General features: G+C 38.6%; 1 protein-coding gene across 2 annotated transcripts in view; it reads left to right on the top strand.

The window, feature by feature from the left end:
• The first annotated feature begins 411 nt into the window (after positions 1-411).
• SLC12A2 (solute carrier family 12 member 2) overlaps positions 412-20877 on the top strand; it is a 47349-nt gene continuing 26883 nt past the window's right edge. For both annotated transcript variants that reach the window (XM_086479996.1, XM_009949393.2), the window contains exons 1-9: positions 412-525; positions 2862-2937; positions 3554-3649; positions 5447-5586; positions 7168-7278; positions 10299-10407; positions 10846-10973; positions 11061-11145; positions 16364-16512. In XM_086479996.1, the coding sequence (XP_086336122.1) occupies positions 2871-2937; positions 3554-3649; positions 5447-5586; positions 7168-7278; positions 10299-10407; positions 10846-10973; positions 11061-11145; positions 16364-16512 (885 nt within the window). In that variant the 5' untranslated portion in view covers positions 412-525; positions 2862-2870. The remainder of the gene's footprint in view (positions 526-2861; positions 2938-3553; positions 3650-5446; positions 5587-7167; positions 7279-10298; positions 10408-10845; positions 10974-11060; positions 11146-16363; positions 16513-20877) is intronic.

The raw sequence follows: 20877 nt of genomic DNA, 5'->3' as shown, positions 1-20877 counted from the left end.
AACTGATCAAATGAAAGCTAAGTCTGAGCTACAGGAAATGCTGTAGCTGAGACCAGTAACTTCCTGTGCTGTAGCAGCTGCTGCATTTGAAATCTATAGCTGTTTTTCTAGAAGACCAGATGTTTGTTTCTTAGGGCAGTAGAACAGATTCTTAAAAATAATTACTACTCTGACAGCTAACAGTTTGCTCTAACTGAAGCAGAATACCTAAGTCATCTGTGTAAGTTTGTTTTATTTTCCTTGAAATCTTACGACATGTACCTCATGTAAGGAACAAAAACATAGAGCTTAAAACTGCTGCTGTGTTATTAAGTTTTCTGTTTGCACAAATAGGTGGGGTTTTTTACAACATTAAATGCCCTCTCTACCCTGTTAATCACATGAAATTTTTCTTGTGTTTCCAAGGAGCCCTTTGAAGATGGCTATGCAAATGGTGAGGAAGGCACACCAGCTGGGGAAGCAGCTGCCACTTACACACCTGATAGTAAAGGGGTGGTCAAGTTTGGGTGGATAAAAGGTGTACTGGTAAGTTTGATGTATTGTACTTTAGTTTCTTACAGATATAATCTTTCTAGTAACCTTTTTAGAGAGGGATTGTGATAGTGCTGTGTAAAGAAAAGATTATATTTGAGAGATGTGGAAAAATACTGTAACTTCAGAAAGGGTTGCTCTTGTACTGAATTTTAAGGAAGTATACACTTCAGGACTTCAGGTTTGAAGGGATCATGGTTCTTAGCTCAGGTTTTATAGTTTCGAAGTTGCATAATTTCCAGGAAGAGAAAAGATTATGTAAATATTCATATACAGTAGAAAAACTACATGTGAATCTTAAGTAACAAAAGACAAATGCAAGTGGAGAGAATACACTTAATGTGTGTTCACTTTGGATCTGTAAAGTTTTGGACTGAAGTGTTAGAAAACTTAATTTTTATTTATTTTTAGAGAAGCAAAAAATAACATGTTGAGGAGAGTACCTACCTGTATATGGCAAAACTTGACCAGGATTAAGTGTTTAAATTTTGTTGAACCTGTTAAAAAAAGTTGTCATCTTCTAAGCTGTGGCAGTGTTAAGACTACATACAATATAGTCATTGTGGAAAAAATTGAGTCTGCCCCTGTTTGGTGGAATGGGACAGCTCTGCATGGCGACAGCTCTACACGGGGAACACTGTCCGGGGGTTGGCAGATTCTGCCAGTCCTCCCCATGGTGTGGCGCTCTGCTGGTCCTCTCTGCCGCACGGCGAGCTCTGCAAAGCCCTTGAGCACAGGAGGGGTCCCTGCGCCTTGCACCCAGCAGGGAGCGGTCTCTCACGGGAGGCGGAGGTGGGGGGATGCCCACCAGCTTGTTCTTGCTGTGCCTGCAGCATGCATTGCAGTAAGGGGAGGAGGGGGCGGGCGGCAGCGCTGGGTGGGCGCAGCGGGGAAGCCGGCCTCCTGAGCGCTACTGAGCTGAGCTGCCCTAGACCCGAGTCCACTCGTGTGTACGCGAGGCTGGTACTGCTGCGCACATGGTGCAGACGGGGAAGAAGTACCGCAGCGGCGGGGACTGGTCCTCCCCGCACCCGGAGCTGCGGGCAGGGCCGGCACGGCGCTGTGCGGTAGGGCGAACCAGCGGAATCTGCTGACCTGCGCAGAATTGTCCCCGCAGAGAGTTGGTGGTGGAGAGTGGGCTGTGCAGGGTTGTCCCATCCCATGAGCATTCAGAATACCTCACTGTGGTTCAGCAAGCTTCCACTGTGTATTAGCAAATTCTTTATGAGTCTTGAAGTAGCCACATTTCCTATCTTGGGAGCAGGAAATTGCCTGTGGTAGCTGTGGAACAGGTATTATGGGCTTTGGTGGATGTACCCCAACCAGGAACAGACTTGTTAATTTTAATGCTGACTTTGAATTTCTCCAAACCCAATTCTGTATTGTACTATTTTTGTAAGAACAATTCTAAGTATTGAAGAGTTACAGGATAAATATTACTCACTATTTTCTTCCAAAGCCTATTTAAAAGTTTCAAGGATGTTCTCCTTTTCAGGGGTTTGAAAGTTGCAATTAATGTTACCTAGTAGATGTTAAGCCACCTGGGTGAATATTGCCAGCTCAGGTGATTTACGTTCTGCAAAAGTCTCTTTAAATCTCTGTAAGCTCTTCAATTTTGTGGTCTGGAGAGGTCCTTGTCTCCCTTCTAGTCCTAATGACCAACTAAATTTTTTGTAGGATTGCTAACATACTCTTTAGGTAAGAGAGAGACCTAAGACCTGCTGTTAGTCTTCTGTCTGAATTCTGTACAGTGCAAACTCGATTTTATTGAGGACTAAGAGTTTAAAATATAAGGATGGGAAAATACACCCCCCCTCCCATCCTGTTAGTGTGCAGCTGTATTGTACGATATGAAAGTTCTAGGGCTGGGAAGTTGTGGGGGCTGTTTGTTTTTTAAAAAAGACTGAGTTGTTTAGTAGGGTATTGCGTTAGTGCATTTTTCGGGGGAGATTTGTGGGAGATCTAAACTGGGGTTGTAGACCTCACAATCTTATTTTTACCCATGTATTCTATAGTATGAATTTTCATCCGAAGGGTTGGGATCTAAATTATTTTTACTGTTTGGTCAAGACTTACTGTAAGTGTCAGAAGTTGAAGTACTGTAACTTTATCTGTGTTCAAGGTAGTAACTTTTTAATCATATTTAGGTTCCCTTTTTTTTTATCAAACCTAAACTTGTCTAATTAAAAAATCTGTTGTGAAATTATTTGAAAAGTGGTGAGGAAAGGCTGCAAGGTAATTTTGACAACATCAAAAACTGAAATGAAGCATTAGTGGAAATGACTGCAGATGCAAGACCTAACCTGTTTAAAATTTCTGTTTTGTCTTAGGTACGATGTATGCTAAATATTTGGGGGGTGATGCTCTTCATCAGACTATCATGGATTGTAGGACAAGCTGGGATAGGTATGTGTACTAATGCTATCATTTTATTTCAGTGTTTTTTAAAATGTGATGCAAAGGAGATGTTGATCCTGAGCTTACACTTTAAACAGGGATAGAAAATTACTTTAATATTGGCAGTTCTTAGGGTAATTTACACCTTCCAAAACTTTAAACAGTATGAAGTTACTTGGACTTTTTCATTTAGCTATAAGATACGTAATTTAAAGTTAACATTTGTAAGCCTTCAGTGAACTCTAGAGATAAACTTTTCGATCTCTGGTTATTAAAATCTGCGTATAGACTGTGTGGTATATAAACAATTTTCTTCAGAGGTGTAACTTAGTACTGGATTACAGAAAATCTCTCATCTGCAAAGGGCACGTGTTTCCTTGAAGCTCTAGGATACAGCTTTTACCCTGCTAATTAAAAAGGATATTTATCCAGTTTTGTTTGTATCCTGGAAACTTCGCTGTACAAAAGGGGAGTGAAGAAGCCTTTTGCTTGAATGTGCAAGACCACTCATAGTCAATTTGTGTTGTATTTGCAAGACTAATTCTGTAAACCAAGTTAAGATGAAGACTTAAACTTTTTAATACTGCTGGATTTACCACCTTTTTTCACCTTCTTTTTCCAAAAGGTCTGTCTGTCTTGGTTATTGGAATGGCCACTGTTGTGACAACTATTACAGGACTGTCTACTTCAGCGATAGCCACAAATGGGTTTGTAAGAGGAGGTAAACCTACTTTCATAAAGCTTTTAAATCTTTAACCACTCTGAAGCATACACCTTAAGGATGGAATGTCTTATTTTCCATTTTTTTAGCTCAGGGAAAAACAATTTGGATGAAGTGTAGGGAAGGTTTAGAAGCAGAGTCTTCCGTATGTTCTGTATTTGACTAAACAGTCATGTGATTAATGGAAAGTTCATGATTAGCCTACTATTTTGATTTGACTACTTGCTTTTCCGCTGTGAAAGAAACATTATCTATTCTTAATTTTTGGAATACAGACATCTTTAGAAACACATATCCAGGAATGAATAGGGTCTTAATCTACATCTGCACTGGTTGGTTAAGAGTGTGCATGTGTGCTTGTATGTGTTCCTGTCCTGAAATAAAACTTACTAATGAAAAAATACATCCCATAAAAGGGTAAGCTATATCTATATGAGAGCATATAAAAGGGCATGTTCTTGTTCTGTCATGATTATTTTATACACAAAAGAAATTCTCCAAACTGTTGATTATCTCAAGCTTTCCTGATGATGGTGGTTTTCATTCTCTTTCACAGTTTATGTGCTGTTGTCAGCAGTTCCTACAAAATAGTTTTTAAGTGGTTGGTGCTTTTGACATGCTGAAACTGCTTCATGATATTACAAGACTGCTTGTAGAAAATGTGATGGAATGAAAATAGAAGCTTATAATATTCTCTTGATTAAGAATGAAGAGAAAAACCTCATTATCACAAAGTAAACAGACCGAATGGGAAGGATAAGCTATGAATCTTAACATTATGTCAAGCTTGGTTTCTAAATGCCCTTTCTTTTTAACTTGTGTTTTCTATCTATCTATCTAGCTAGCTCATATTTTCCTGTTCCTATGAGAGCCTTTTTTTTTTTTGAGTCACTCTTGCAAAATAATACTTAATTAGAAAACTTTGAGAATGGGAAGAACTCTAGAATAAAATCAGTTGTTCCTATGTAAATCTTACATTACAGTAATATTTTCATTATGTTATTCTTATTTGCAAAGTATGTCAAAGCTGAGTACCTACATCTGCGCAAGAACTGTAATGCAGAGAAATTAAGGATTTCCTGTTGCAAATTTTTAATGTGCACTAAATTACTTCAGACTGGAGCTGGAGGATTTTGTTGCTTCCAGAAAGCTTAGCCTTAAGTTGTAGGAATGTGCTTTGTTACATTTTTTAATTTTACTCTAATGCTGTAGATAGTTTTCCAGTTGTCAGATGTGGGGTTTGATAATACTGTATTTGTCAAACTCAAAAATACAAAGAATGAGCTCTGAAAAACAGAGTGGCCATGCTACTGTTTTGAGAGTCCCATTGGAGGGCAGAAAATTCCCTTAACAGCAGAGCTTTAAGAAACAAGTCAAGTTTGGAACTTGTAGTGGGCTTATTACAATCTACTTGGCCAGTTTCTTGAACTATAGCTAATGAAAATGTGTAATCGTAGAACTCTGTACAAATGCTTTGAGTAGTTTGAAATAAGCAGCAGTATTACTGGGCTTCTTGTGTTTTACAATTTGTTTTTTAACTATAGAACTGGTTGCATAGCTGAATAATATGATGTAGTGCATGGGTCATGTGGTTTAGTTCCAACTGGTGTCTTTTCTTAAAAACTTGAAATGTATTCCTGAAGCTTCAGCATGCATAAAATACTGAGTTTTGAGTTGTTTTCTAATACATCAGGGAAGATGCAAGAATAAATAACATCTTGTTCATATAAACTTTAAATCTGATGACTGTCTATTCCTAGGATCTCTCATGTAGTGGTTTTGTTTGTTTTCTTTCAGGAGGCGCATATTACTTAATTTCCAGAAGTCTAGGGCCAGAGTTTGGTGGTGCCATAGGTCTGATTTTTGCATTTGCCAATGCTGTTGCAGTAGCAATGTATGTTGTTGGCTTTGCAGAGACAGTTGTGGAGCTGCTCAAGGTATATGTATGATAGTGGTTATATTGATTACACTGACCTTTATGCAAGTTTGAGCTGTCAGCTAATAACAGAATCCTAGAATGGTGTGAGTTGGAAAGGACCTTTAAAGGGCCATCTAAAGTCCAACCCCCCTGCAATGCGCAGGGATCTCTTCAACTAGATCAAGTTGCTCAGAGCCCCGTCCAACCTGGCCTTGAATGTTTCCAGGGGTGGGGCTTCTACCACCTCTCTGGGCATCCTGTCCCAGTGTTTTACCACCCTCACTGCAGAAATTTCTTCCTTATATCAAGTCTGAATCTTTTATTTTAAAACCATTACCCCTTCTTTTGTTGCTACAAGCCCTATTAAAAAGTCTGCCCCTATTCTTTCTTATAAGCCCCCTTTAAGTATTGAAAAGCCACAGTAAGGTCCCCCCAGAGCCTTCTCTTCTTCAGGCTGAACAATCCCAACTCCCTCAGCCTGTCCTCATAGGAGAGGTGCTCCAGCTCCCTGGTCATTTTTGTGGCCCTCTTCTGGGCCATCCAACAGCTCCTTGTCTGTCTTGTGCTGAAGACTCCAGAGCTGAATGCACAGTACTGCAGGTGGGGTCTCACCAGAGCAGAGTAGAGGGTCAGAATCACCTCCCTCGAGCTGCTGGCCACAAAGCTTTTGGTGCAGCCCAGGATATGACTGGCTTTCTGGGCTGTGAGTGCACATGGCTGGCTCATATTCAGTTTTTCATCCACCAACAGCCCCAAGTCCTCCGTAGCACTGATCTCACTTCATCCCTCAGCCTGTATTGATACTGGGGGTTGCCCTGACCAGTTCAAAGACACGGAACGAGGTACAAGGTTACTAATGATACATCAGTAAAATACTACTGTAATTCAGTAGCTTTTTTGATTAAAAAAAAAAAAAAAATCATTGGTGTCAAATGGAAGCTTCCCACACTGTTTGTCTCCCTGAAAAAACAAAATGTCTAATTTGTGGTGAGGTTCAAGCTGTCTGTTGAGAAGAGTGGTGATGCAGATACATGATGCAGAATCATAAATTGTTACTGCTGAGATTCTTATTAGTGAACTGTTTCTTTTAAGTGATAGTCATTTATATTAAGCTCATTTTCAAAGGAGTTCTGCTTATTAAAAACAATTCCTTAAGTTAAACACAACCAAGTATTATTTGTCTGTTAGATTTTTTGATTAAAGGTGATACTGGGAAGAACTCAAACATACTTTTTGTAGATGGGAAGAAGTTTGGAGTACGTTAAAAGAGTTAAGAGTAACACTGAACAAGTAAAATATATATATGGTAGCAGTTGCCTTGCTGATTAATCTAATTCTCTGGCAGTTGAAGACAGGCTGTTCTTTATGTGGTCTGTGGATAGGCTATGAATAAGAATGATCGTTTCCATTTAGAAGATACAGTGATTTAAACCAAGGCAAAAACCAAATTACTTGTGTTCACGCAGGGAATTTAAAATGAGTAAGTGTGTGGGATAGAGGTTAACGCTATTAATAAATTACAGTCAATAAAATGCTGTTCTGCAGTAGGGAGGATAAGTAGATAAAGTATATGACTGTATTTTTTTGCTTGTTTTGTTAGGAAAATGGAACATTGATGGTTGATGAAATGAATGATATCAGAATCATAGGAGCTATCACTGTGGTTATATTGCTGGGTATTTCCGTTGCTGGAATGGAATGGGAAGCAAAAGTAAGAAACACCTTTTCTTTTATTCTCTGCTTCATAATTTTTATTCCATTTTCTACCTCAACTGTTTGACTTATTTTGAATATATTTAGTGCACTCAGTATTGCATGTATGGTATTTTAGAAGTCAGTCAATGGGCAGTTCTTATATAATAGCTCTCTCTCTAGCGCTAGCATGTGCAGGTCTGGACAGCATTTCAGACCTTAGACAGCTTTGTTTCATTGGTAGCTTAAGCATCTATGAGAACCTAAAAACCAACATAATCTATTCTTAGTGACACTGTCAACAGTATTACCCTCTTCTGGGCTACTGCAGCACAATGAGAAAGGTAAGAGTATTAGCATGGGAATTTTCCTTCACTGGGAACTTCAGATGAGCTCTGTGGATGGAAAATACAGGGCTGGAGCTGAAGCCAGTCTGAAGTTGTGTAGTTTCTGCTGGCTCAAAACCAGTATTCTTACCTTCCCTTCCACTCTCTTCTGGTTTTGTTTTCACTTGGAAACAGCCAGACGGTGTGATGCAGTCACTAGGCCCAGCATTGAGGATTGTTTTGAACATTGGTGGTGATGAATGTGTAGGAGGAACAACCTACTTTCCTCATCTTACTGTGGCTGCACAGTGTTAGGTCATCTCTGAATGTGGAAACAAACATGTACAGATCCTAGGACACCTTCATACAGAGGTTGCTGTACTAGTTTTCTGCTCTGCATTACTAGGCAGTGTAGCTTGCTTGCTGTTCCCTGCAGCTGATAGGCTTTTTCTGAATATCTGACTATAGTGTACTCAAAAGTAATTGTGAAGAGCCTCACTTGTTCTTCCTTTCCATTTGATATTTGGTTCACAATAGCTGCTGTTTTCTGCAGTAAGAAACAACTGAAGGAGCTTCTTCATGTGACTCTTATAACAATTTCTTATGCTCCTGGTTCAAGATAATTATGATATTCATAATTGAAATGAGAGTGGGTTTTTTCTCATTCTTGCTTCCAGCCCTAGAAATAGCGTTCGTGAAAAAGGAAGTGAAGATCAAGTGTATTACCTGGGTCTAAAGAACCTACAGAAATTGACTTTGGCATGAACTTCTGAATCGAACAGCACACTTCCATAAAAATAGTTCACCTTTCTCGGGTAGTCCTTCACTGTAACTTCAATTTGTAACGGTATCTTTATGCACCTGACTTCGAACAATACTGTCCTCCTTAATCTCAACTATTTAGTTTTTCCTTTGAATGTATTAGTTGTTGATAACCCTGTGGCCACTGTCACTTTAAGTTTCAAGAAGTATTTTGCTTTTACTCTGTAGCATGAGCAATTCTGTAACACTAGCTTGCATAGAAATACCCTGGTTGTTTAATGTTTCTATATCAAACCTGAACTGTGGTATCACTGCAGCATCATCCTTATTAGGAAATAGGTAGATTTCAAAAATCTTGTGCTCAATGGAAAAATCAAGACTTATTGGCTGCTTCGTGGAAGAATGTAGATAGGAGTGATGGTAATCAACTGAACCTGTCAAACAAGCACTTCATGTAGGTTAACATACAGCTTAGCATAGCAAAACACTAATACTTTACTCTGGAAGAATCTGTGATGTTCTCCTGTGCCTTCCCCATGCCTTGGAGAATGCCTTGGAAAATGGGACAAGGGGACTCTATAGTAATGTCTTTAAAGTAGATATAAAAGCTAAGAGAGACTGGGATTCCAGGGAAGCCTGCTTAAAAAATGACTTTTCAGAGTTTGTGATCTCTTACCACTCAACTCCTTGTGTTGAAGTCATAGAAGCCCATTCTTTGTCTGAGACTTTTGAATGTAGAGAAGATACTTGGAGAATGCTTTCAGTTTCAGAGAGAAGCTAAGTTTGTTACTGGATAAATCCACTTGCGGCAATTGATCTGTGGTAACTTCATGTTGAATTCTCTGGGCTTATTGATGACTTCTGTGAGCACCTAGCTGCATTCTTACACCTATCACCTATTCTCTAGGCTTGGCAAAGGAGACATCTAAATATGGTGCACAAACTGGTTTCTTCAGGTGGTCTTCTAATTCTGCTCTTGGCTGTCAGGCTCTGTGTATTGCTGTACTACCTGGTTTTCTTGCAAGGCTGTGTGTGAACTGAAAGCTTTGTTTTGTAACAATCAGCAATGCCACAGTGCTGTTGCATGTTAAGTTCTGATCCTAGGCCTGAAGAAAAATTGAAACTACGAATAGCTTCCCCCAAGCCACTGGCATATCCATTATAAGGAATCAAAAAACACAAAAGGTAACAGGGTAGTATGGTTGCTTATTTAAATGTAAAACCTGAACCATCTCATCAATGCCTAGATTTATCTTTACTCACACTCTAGAGGAGTTGGATGGTTTAAAGTGCTGCTTGTTCCAAGTGTAGTGTTTGTAATGGTTTTATTGAACAGTGGCTAAAATATCTAGGTTGGAATGAAAAAAGTCTCAAGAAAACTAGAATTTAACAAGTAATTATGGTAGTCTGCAATTTAATTTCATAAATAAGGGTTGAGAACATGAGCATTTAATTAATCTAGTCCACTGCACACAAAAGCTGTTTGATTTCCTGATGTAGTAAAACTCTTAGTAAAGCAAATACCGTGTACTAAAGTAATTATGGAGAGTATTATGTTCATGGTTAATAAGGCAACACTCCTAGCATTAGTGTGCTTTTAGCTCTTTTCATGTGAATTTCTTCAGTCCACTAGAGTCCCTTCCTTCTGGAAGGCTTACAGAGAAAATGGTTCTTTTGCATATTTTGTCTTCAAAAGTATGACTTTGAGGGATATGGTAAAAACAAATTTCTCTTTTAAATGGACATTAAACTTAGGATTTCTATTTTTTAATTAAAAAATTCCGGTGCATGTTCTCTCCAGCTTGCCACCTTTATTTGTGGAAATCAAACTGGGAATACTAAGCTGAATTTGGAATCAAGTAAATATTTAAATTTTAGAACACAACATTGAAGCTTGAAACTGAAAAAGAGCAGCAAGTTCTTCTGCCTGACTGCAATCATTATGTTTCAGGCACAGATAGTCTTACTGGTGATCCTCATACTTGCTATTGGAGACTTTGTCATAGGAACATTTATTCCGTTGGATTACAAGAAGCCCAAAGGTTTCTTTGGTTATAAAGGTATGTTGGAACAGTTAGTATTGTAAACAGTATCTTTGCAGAGAGGAGGCATGCTGTCATAATTAAATGTCTGAAATAGCTTGTAGTCCTACTTAACTACAGAGATTTTTTTTCTGTTTCTTTCTTCAACTTCTGCAGTTTTGTTCCTTAAAGCTATTGGGCCGAAAGCTGGTCCTGTCTGCTTAATATCGATTATATAAAATTTTAAGAAGCTGGATGGTACTGTTAAATGCTTTCTTTGGTTTTAAAGTCTATTCAAGTTTACTGTGGTGACTTTTATTTTGAGTCAAAGGGATGAATTAGGACTTAAATGTTCTATGCTTAATTTTGAAAAAGCCATACAGCTGTGACTTTCATACCTTTCACAGAACTAATAATGGCTGGAATGGTCTAATACTCTAGGTTCATGAATATTGATAGACAAATCTTTTTCTACAGCTGAAATATTTATGGAGAATTTTGGACCAGATTTCCGACACGAGGAAACTTTCTTTTCTGTATTTGCTATTTTCTTCCCTGCTGCAACTGGCATACTTGCTGGTGCAAATATCTCAGGTGATCTTGCGGTGAGTAGTGAATTAGCAAATATTATTCACAAACACTGAGTGTACATTTATCTCTGTCATCACTGTCCACTGACATTTTTCTTTCAGGATCCTCAGTCAGCCATACCTAAAGGAACGCTGTTGGCCATCTTAATTACTACATTGGTTTACGTAGGAATTGCAGTATCTGTAGGTAAATAGAGATTGTTTTTAACTTTATTCTTTCATATTCATTCTGAGGGTGTGTTTTCATATGGTTTATGTAATTCGTTATGTAAAGTCATTATGTAATTGATTTTCATCCATGGGAAAGTAATACCCAGAGGTGTGGAATTTTTATTGTTGGTGGTTCAATTTTCAGATGGTTTTAGTTCCCTAAAATGAGTGATATTTTTCTAAGACTAGTGATTGCTTCAGACTAAAGATGACAAAAGACTTCGTATGGATGGCTCCTCATTTGTTGCAGTTATTTATGTCAAAAGATTTACAATTTAGCAGTGGGGTAATCCCCGGATTAGGAAAGTGGATTTTCAGAAAATACTCACTGACAAACACCTGTATTGGTTTGAGGATTCTGGTAGTCAGCTACTTGTCTGAATTAAATTGTGGGAAGATCAAACAACTATTTGGTGAGGATGCATGAGCATTATTTCCCCAATAGAGGGAGGAGTGTGATTAGTGCCTTCATCTGGCCCAGCCCGGAAGTGTTGTGTTCAGAAACGTTCTCTGTAGTTTTATTTTCATGTGGAAAGAAGAGAAACAATCGTAGACTGATCGGAGTCTTTTATGACCTCTCAGTCTTCCCCACCCCACAGCAGTTTGAAATTATCTGTAGAAGTTGCCTTGGGGGTTCGATGCTCTCTATATCTGTTTTACTCTAGAGCACCAGTGGTCAACCAGGTTTTTCCCACCAATAAATAATTCTAGTAACCTGAAGAACATAAGATTGTAATCATATCACACGTATTTCTTGCCTATTATTGGAAGTATTTATATTTGTGTCACATAAATCAGTTTCTGGCAGCAGTAATCAGTTTTCTTATATGAAGGAACTTGCTTTATCTTAGCTGTACTGTCTTTTGAATGAAATTCTCTTTTATAAGAGTACCATTGATCTAATGATACTTCCTTTCCAAAGATACCAGTCTTGCTAGTCTGCCTCTGTTGGCTAACGTTGTACTGTAGCTCTGCCAAACAGTTGCTCAGTAGTTACTGTACTTTATGCAGCATAATGACCTACGCTTATTTCCTAACTGGATTGATCACATGGACCTCTGGTACCAGATTTGAATACTTTAGAATTTCAACCCACGTGAAAGCAAAATACTCATTAATATTCATTTGCTGATGGATACTTTGATCATCTTTCAAACATGAAAAAAAACCACTTTTCATATTGCAAAAGCAACAGTTTGCAAAACCAACTGAACATGGCATTGTTTGATGCATCAGAAATGTCCTGCCTTAGCTGCCTCCTATAACTTACACTTAGAATTCTGCTAGTTAGAAAAGGCCAGTGATACTGCAGAAGTCAGAGATCATGATATGAGTGAAATTTTAGCTTTTTTTTGAAGCATTGGGTCAGGAATGGGACCAATACAAATACTTTTATTCCTTTACCCGCACGCTATTCCCGACTGTAATTTTCCAGAGTAGTGATAAGCAAGTTATTAAAACTTTGAAGGGACTAGTAAATGTCACTGAGCAGTCATGTCTGAAGGGGAAGATGATGTTCTGCATTTAGCTCAGTATTTGCATGCTCTGTAGTAAGGAAGAAGGTTAAGCGACTGAGTAGAGAAGGCTTAGAAGGGGAAAATGGCTAGTACTACTGCTAGAGCTAGGCAGCCTGTTTCAGAGCTGTGAAGAGAAAGTGTGCAGTTTCGTATTTTAGCAAGGGATTAATGCAGATGTGCAGGTGGCAGGATGAATATTTCATAAGTAATGTTTATATCAAAATTCTTGAAAGACGTATTTCAAAGACACTTACTGCTTTAAAAACAAAGGAAAATAAAAAATGGAAACTTCTGAGTAGTGTTAAGGCATGCTTTCTATACACAGGGAAGTAAAACTAATGAATGAGAGCCTAACTGTAGCTGCTTGTAGCACTGGAGAAGTTAAGCACTCTCCACTACAGTCAGAAGGACTCAGGGTAGTATCTCTGGAATTATTGCTGGTTGCATGTAGTTAGGAGAACTTGATATAGATGGTCTGTTAACCTTCTTAGGCTTATAGCATGGCAAAACTTTATTTGACTTTGGCAGGAACATGTGTATAAATGGTGATGAAAGCATGGCTTCGCCAAAGGCAAGTCCTGCCTGACCAACCTAGTGGCTTTCTGCAATGGAGTGACTGCTTCAGTGGACAAGGGAAGAGCTACAGATGTCATCTGTCTGGACTTCTTCAAGGCCTTTGACGTGGTCCCCCACAGCATCCTTCTCTCTAAGTTGGAGAGATACGGGTTCGATGGATGGACTGTTCAGTGGATAAGGCATTGGCTGGGTGGTCACATCCAGAGAGTAGTGGTCAATGGGTCGATGTCCAGATGGAAAATGGTGACAAATGGTGTCCCTCAGGGGTCCGTACTGGGACCAGCATTATTTGATATTCATTAATGATACTGACAGTGGCATTGAGTGCACCCTCAGCAGGTTTGCTGATGACACCAAGCTGGGTGGTGCAGCTGATATACCAGAGGGATGGGATGCCATCCAGAGGGACCTGGACAGGCTGGAGTGGTGGGCCCTGGTGAACCTCATGAGGTTCAACAATGCCAAGTGCAGGGTCCTGCACCTGGGCTGGGGCAACTGCTGGTATCAATACAGGCTGGGAGAAGACATGCTGGAGAACAGCCCTGTGGAAAGACTTGGGGGTGCTGGTGGATGAAAAGCTGGACATGAGCCCTCAATGTGCACTCACAGCCCAGAAGGCCAGTCGCATCCTGTGTGGCCGGCAGGTTGAAAGAGGTGATTCTCCCCCTCTACTCTGCCCTGGTGAGACCCCACCTGGAGTACTGCATCCAGCTCTGCAGCCCCCAGCACAAGAAGGATGTGGACCTGTTGGATTGTGTCCAGAGGAGGGCCATGAAAATGATCAGAAGGCTGGAGCACCTCTCTTACAAAGACAGGCTGAGAGAGTTGGGGTTGTTCAGCCTGCAGAAGAGAAGGCTCCAGGGGGACTTTATAGCAGCCTTCCAATACATGAAAAGGCCTATAAGAAGGCAGGGGAAAGACTGTTCACAAGGGTTTGTAGCAATAGGATGAGGGGTAATGGTTTTAAGCTAGAAAAGGGTAGATTTAGGTTGGATGTTAGGAAAAAGATCTTTAATATGAGGGTTGTGGATCACTGGACCAGGTTACCCAGAGAGGTGGTGGAAGCCCCATTGCTGGAGACATTCAAGGTCAGGCTTGATGGGGCTCTGAGCAACTTGACCTCGTTAGAGATGCTCCTGCTTATTGTAGGGCTGTTGGGCTAGGTGACCTTCAGTGGTCCCTTCCAACCCAGTGCATTCTATGATTCTATGAAGAGGTGAAATCCTGCTTTTTACAGGCAAGAAGACCTCGAACTTCTTGGGGAAATTGTTGTCAGAATCTTATAACTAAATAAAGCTTTTCTGAATGAAGGTTATATTAGATGTCTGGACTCTTACTTATATCTAAGTATCTTCTGCAGAGAATGGAGCCTGCCCAGCTGGCTTCTGTTTTGCATTCTCTCATAGTAAGGGTCACATAAGTTTGTTCATAGTTTGTTCCTTTTTGTCATACTTTGACTCCATGTGTGAAAGACCTTTCAACCAGTGGGATCTGAACTATGAAAAAGGGCATGAAGAAGAGGAGGGCTATGATAGTGTGCTTGTAGCTATTTAATGGGGTTGCTCAATGTTATGGGACTGCCACTGCAATCTATTACCAACAGAATGTTATCTACAAATAGTTCAACTAGTTAAGTGTATTGTCACATCCATTATACACTGCTTGGATGGCTGAGGCCAGTACTTGCATAGTTGAAGAGAAGAAACTTTTTCTCTTACAGAGCTTTTAATCCCATTTAAAACAGAACAACAGCAGCAACAACAAAACACCCCAGCCCCTCCACATACCCTGTGAGAAGACAAGTGATCAGTATAGGAAATGCTTACTTTACATTTAACCAGTTTGGCCTAATAAGTAACTGAAAAATAAATCTGAAAAGTGGAAGGAAAGTAATGTCCACCTACCAGAACCAGGTGTTACTGGGGACTGTTAATAAAGTTCTTATGGCTCAGAAGCAATCTAAATATGGTGTATGTATTTAGGAATTAATTTTCCCAATGAAAGAGACAAATTACATAAATAACAGAGATTATTACTGGAGAGACTTAAGCTTGCAGCACATCTGTGTCTCCTTATTTTTGCAAGTAAGTGGTTTAGTTCCTTGGTAGTCACATGGTTCAGTTCCCAGGACCTCCTTGTTACTCATGTTCCTAAAAGACCAAATTAAGGGAATTCTATTGGCTACTGCTGTGTAGACTTCACTTTTCCCCACTCCGTATTTAATTCCTATTACTGGAAATATTTGCTGGTGTCAAAACGATTGACTACCTCAACTATTAAACCTTACAAATAATACTTAGTCTACTCTAAGTTTTGTCCTTTGAGACAAGAAACCGTGAAGACGAGAACTTGTGGACTTTTCAGTACTTCTTAGTTTTAAGGGTTGAAATGCTGTGTCTTCACAATTTTCTTGACCAGTGAAATTACAAATACTGATAAATGAATTGAAGACAGCAGTTTAAGTGATAAACTTAATTATAAAAATGTGGTAAGAATGGAACTGTGGCTTTTGGTTTTCGTATAGGAGGTGGCTTGTTTAAGAGTTGGGAAATGGCTTGCAACGGGCTTTCATGGCAAACTACTCTGTTGGTTTTTTGTTTTTCAAATGTCTGAGCCATATGGACTTGAAAAGAAATAACTGCAACACTACACACACCTGTCTACATACTTCTACATCCAAAAATATGTTCCTTTAGGAAAACTAGCAAAAAGATAAAACTATAAAATAAAGTGGTTGTGCATAATACTAACTTCAATTAAAGAGCTATACAGAAACTCATGATTCAGGGAAATAGTACATTGATCTAAAATTGTGCTTTTGCAAGTCTATTGACATTGTTTACCTCTGTGCTAAAACTTTCATTTTCTTATTACTCAGATTTATTAAAAACCTGAAGATATCTCAGCCAAGAAAGTAATTAGTTCAGTTGTTTGTATTTGTTCTTAACATTTCAGTATTAAGGCCATCTTCACTATTAAAAATGTAAATGCCATATTTTAATGTTGCTGTGTGAGAATACACTTACATAAAAAGGGAACTGGGCTTGACACATGTCCTTAGGTTCATGTTCAGTCTGACACCTTTTTTTGTGTCCTCTCTAGGTTCCTGTGTTGTTCGAGATGCCACAGGGAGCATTAATAGCACCATTGTCACCGAGCTGACAAATTGCACTACTGCAGCTTGCAAATTAAACTATAATTTTTCATCCTGTCAGACAGGGTGTCAGTATGGGCTGATGAACAATTTCCAGGTATAAAACTTTCTCCTAAATCTGTTTATTGGCTTTTGTGTTTGAATTACATATTAAGAAAAATCATAGGCTAAAAATGCCTATCTCCATAAAGATAAGGTTTAACTGGAAAAGTTAAATGGTGCGCTTTAGCTAGTATGTAGAAGAGCAACGTAACTATGTTAAACTTTTGGGTGTTTATACACAGGTGGTATAAATACGTACTCTTCTTCTGAGTAAACTGTGTAGGTTAGGGACTGCAACATTGTCTCTTTAGATATCTGAATGTAATCACTGTGTGGATAGAAGTAATTATTGTTCAGTAGTGATGCATAGTAATCATAGATAGTCTCTGTCAGTAACTTGTTCCTTAATTTTTCAAGTTTCATAGAAAATATGCTGACTTTATAAGAGTGTTTTATGTATTTGTCACAGTATGCTTTTCCATGCTAAGAATGTTGTGAATTTTCATAAAACCTGATGTTACTGTATTTAAAAATCCTCTAGAAGTCATGAGGTCATTCAGTCTTCAACTTGTACTTCACAGGTAATTGGGATGTCTGTGAACTATTGGTAAGGGTTTGGAAGAAACGAAGGAAAGCATACTTATTGTCGATTGACTTAAACTTGCTTTGTGGTAGTCCATCTTTGCCCCAAATTTTTCTAATAGGCTTACAAAAAATTGGCTAGAGATTAAGCAGAAATCCACTAATGAAAAAGGTGTATGGCTTGTGGCTTTTGATCAGAAGTACATCTTACATATACTACTTATATGGTTGGCTAACAGCCTTACCTGCAAAGCTGGGTGGAAACCTAGTTTGTACATGCTGAAATAATGTTGCAGTGCAGACCATTCTAACAGAGTAAAATAGGTTTTATAGTGGAATAATTTGAGCATCTGTGTGGTGTTACTTTGTTCTGGTTTTGAAAAAGTCTGTATTTAGAAACACTTCATAATTGCTCTTGTGGGAATAATTCTGCAAAATCTGATGAGACTTTTGTTTAAGTTCGAAAGAACGCACAGTATGTAATCAAATGTACAGCTGAGAATAGCAGCTCTGATTGTATCTTTTTCTTTAAGTTACAACTTCAGTAAGGTTGCTTACCATAAATGTTGCTTGTACTTCTAATAAATTAGTCATTAATCTTCTAGTTTCTTACCATTTGCTCTAAAGAGTACTTCCATCTCCCAAATCATTCTTGTTTCTCTCTGTGGAAAAACTAGTGGATTCTGAATAGGAGGATTCACTTTCAAGGCCAGGGGCTGCACAGAGAATGCCTCTCTTTTTGTTGAGGTTTTGGAAACTTTGTCATGGAGACTGCACAGCATCTCTGGGCAATCTGCTGCAGTGCTTAGCCATCTTCTCTGTGGAATTTTGTTTTTCTAATACCCAGTTGGACTTTCCCTTGCTGTTTGTTTTTTGTCTCATCCTCAAAGCTTTTGCTGTGGGTCTCGGTGAAGAGTCAGATTCTATATTCTAAAAAGGTGTCAGAAGGAGATCGTTTGCATGAGAGGCTGTCTACCTGTAGATAAACTGTTGTTTGTTTTCTAACTGAACTACCCTCAACTTAGTGGCTTTGAATGGTAGCTGTAAGGGGATTTTCTTTTTTTATATGCAGGTCATGGTGTATGTGTGTGTGTGAGCTTCAAGCTTGTGTACGTCTCAAGCTCTTCATACAAATGTAACTTCTTTCTGTAGGTTAAATAACTGAGAACAAGTACTTTACAAACAGGAATTAATCCCTAAAGTGAATGAAGATGGTTGTATTTGTCTTACAGCTTGTAAACATGCAGGTTCTGAGTTGAAAGTGCTAGCTTACTTGTGTGCACAGTCTGATGACTTTTATCACTTCAGTACTCTTTGTGCTGCATTCAATTCCTTTGGCAAAGAATTAATTTGAAGTTAGTACTTAGGCAGCTTGGGTTTTGGATGTGTTCGGCAGTAAATGGGTGATTTGTGCGAATTACCTGTGAAAAGCTTAGATGATGCTAAGAAAAAGTGAGAACAGTTGTGAGACAGGTAAGACAGTCAGACTTGCATAGAAAGACCATCTTTAGCTCTTGTTGTAGTCTATGCAAATGAATTACAGGTCCTCAAAGGCCTTGGATATTTCTCTGCTCAGTATCAGTTATGTTTCTGTGCCCAGGCTGTCACCTGGTAGAAGAATGATTTTAGAAGTTTGTTTTGGCCTCTGTAACCTCAGCCAGGAACTTCCCTAGAATAAGTTACAACTTTAGGTGATTTAAATGCAGAATTTGGTCAACTTTGGATGAAAGTTGAAAGCAGCATGGAACTCCTTTCCAGAAAAAGTGTAAAAGTTCTACTAAAACATTCCTCCTACAAAGGAAGGCAGCTGTAAATAATTTGAAAAAAGTTAGGGGAGGGCAGAGTTGAACAATGCTTTGTCCATATTAATTATAAAAATCTCAACTTTTAAAGAAGCTGCTGCTTGTTTTCATGTAGCGTTTTTTTCTACTCTACAATGGCTGGACCAAAGAACTGAAACTGTAGTCAAATTATGATATTTCATTATCCCAAATGTTTGAAATTTATTGAACTGTCTAAACAGTAAATGCCAAGCAAACATAATGATCCCTTATCAGCAGTAACTATATATCTATCTCATCACACCAGTGGTAATAGGGCAATCCTTACTAGACATCTGTCTTTCCAATTCTGTATGTTCTTTCAAAAGTGAAAATCTCAGTGCTATGGCTAACTGCATAGGTGGGCTCCTCGGTTTTGCAGTCATGAGGTTTGGATTACGGTGTGTCTCTTGCAGTGAGGAGGAAGAGGTGTTTAACACCATGGCATATTGATTCTGCTGGATCTGGTTCTGCTTTTGTTCCCTTAGCTTAGAAGCAGCCTCCTAATGTCTCTTACATGAGTAACCTAAGTAGTAATTTACTAGCTTTTAAAATGGACAGACATTGTCTGCATACATCTTACTCTGATTACTCTCAAATATATAAAACAGATGTAACATTCAAAAATAGATAGTTTAAATAGATGGAGGCAATGAACAGAACGTAGAAAGAGAATATAAAATCTGAGTAGGTTGTAAGAACTAAATTTTAAAAAGTTGATGCAAGTGTAGTATAGGGAAGGCCTCTAAATAACAATGGTTTTAAATCAAATGGGAAGAAAAGTGGTGGAGGCTTGTACAGAGATTCTGTCTGTAAGAGGTCCTTCCAGGGAAGATTGATCAAGCCATTCTTGGAGGGAAGAAAATTTTCATACTGCTTCTATGAAGATTATTACGTTGCTATGTATTTGTCAGTAAAGCATTTACACCCTCAGCTTTCTAGAAATGTAGTGTTAGGGTTATTACAAACTGGCATTCACGACTGTAACTTTTTCTGTTGATTATAAAAGTAACTTAAACCTGGGCGTAGGAGGGATAGCTTAATGTATGTGTCATTAGTTTTACTCATCTATGAATAAAAGCCTATCTTACCTTTTTTCATTGTCAACTACAAATACACTTCATGAAATTCTCTCATTCGTTTGTGACACTACTATGACAGCTACTTCACTTTCTTCTTATGTACCTGCAATTATTTAATTTCTCTTTTTAGGCAAGGCATGCTTTGGACTGATCAATGAAACCTGATGTAGCGTAGAGGTTCAGTTGACTGTTTGAGAGACTCGGCAGTCTCTGTCAGTCTGATCTGGAGAAAACAGCTAAATTTTATCGTTCGTTTAGCCCTAGGAATACGAATAAAACTTCATCAGTCACTTGTATGTTGTTTCTGAGATCATGTCCTACCTAGTAAGATCACTTTAGATGCTAAATTTTACAACTTCAGGTGACAGTAACTTAAAAACTGGACATTTCTGCATTATGTTTCTTGCTTTCCTTCAGTTCCTTTCCTGATACTGTAGGTGAGGTTGCGAGGATGAAAGAGGCAAGTAATCTGTGCAAATGATGCAGAACCTCATTCTGACACGTTGTGTTTGAAAGGCACTGTGAGTTTGGTCCGTTGCCTGAAAACATAAGCTTTTTCAAGATGGTATAAAATTCTTAAACACTGGCTGTCTTCAAGCAGTTTAGGCTTTTGCTTCCTAAAGAAAAGCACTTTATTAAACTGTGATTGTTTTTTTAAAATACATAGTTTTGTATCTTAATTCACTTCACATATGCAAAGCTGAATGCAGTTATGGTACGGAAGTAATCAGTAGAATGGTAGAAGAGGGTCTTTAGGCTATATGGCAATTAGACAGAAATTACTTTGGTAATCTAATTCGGGATTTTTTAAAATGTCCTGTCAACTTTCTTCTTTTACACTTAACTTACGGAGCATTTATCATTTTGTTAGTCATCCAGTCTACTGAGAATTGCATATTTTATTTCAATCGCTGGGTTACAAAGATGTCCTAGGAT

This window comes from Leptosomus discolor, chromosome Z, assembly GCF_034619465.1.
Source record: "Leptosomus discolor isolate bLepDis1 chromosome Z, bLepDis1.hap2, whole genome shotgun sequence".
NCBI classification, from domain to species: Eukaryota; Metazoa; Chordata; class Aves; order Leptosomiformes; family Leptosomidae; genus Leptosomus; species Leptosomus discolor.
This window is presented reverse-complemented; position numbering and strand designations above follow the sequence as displayed.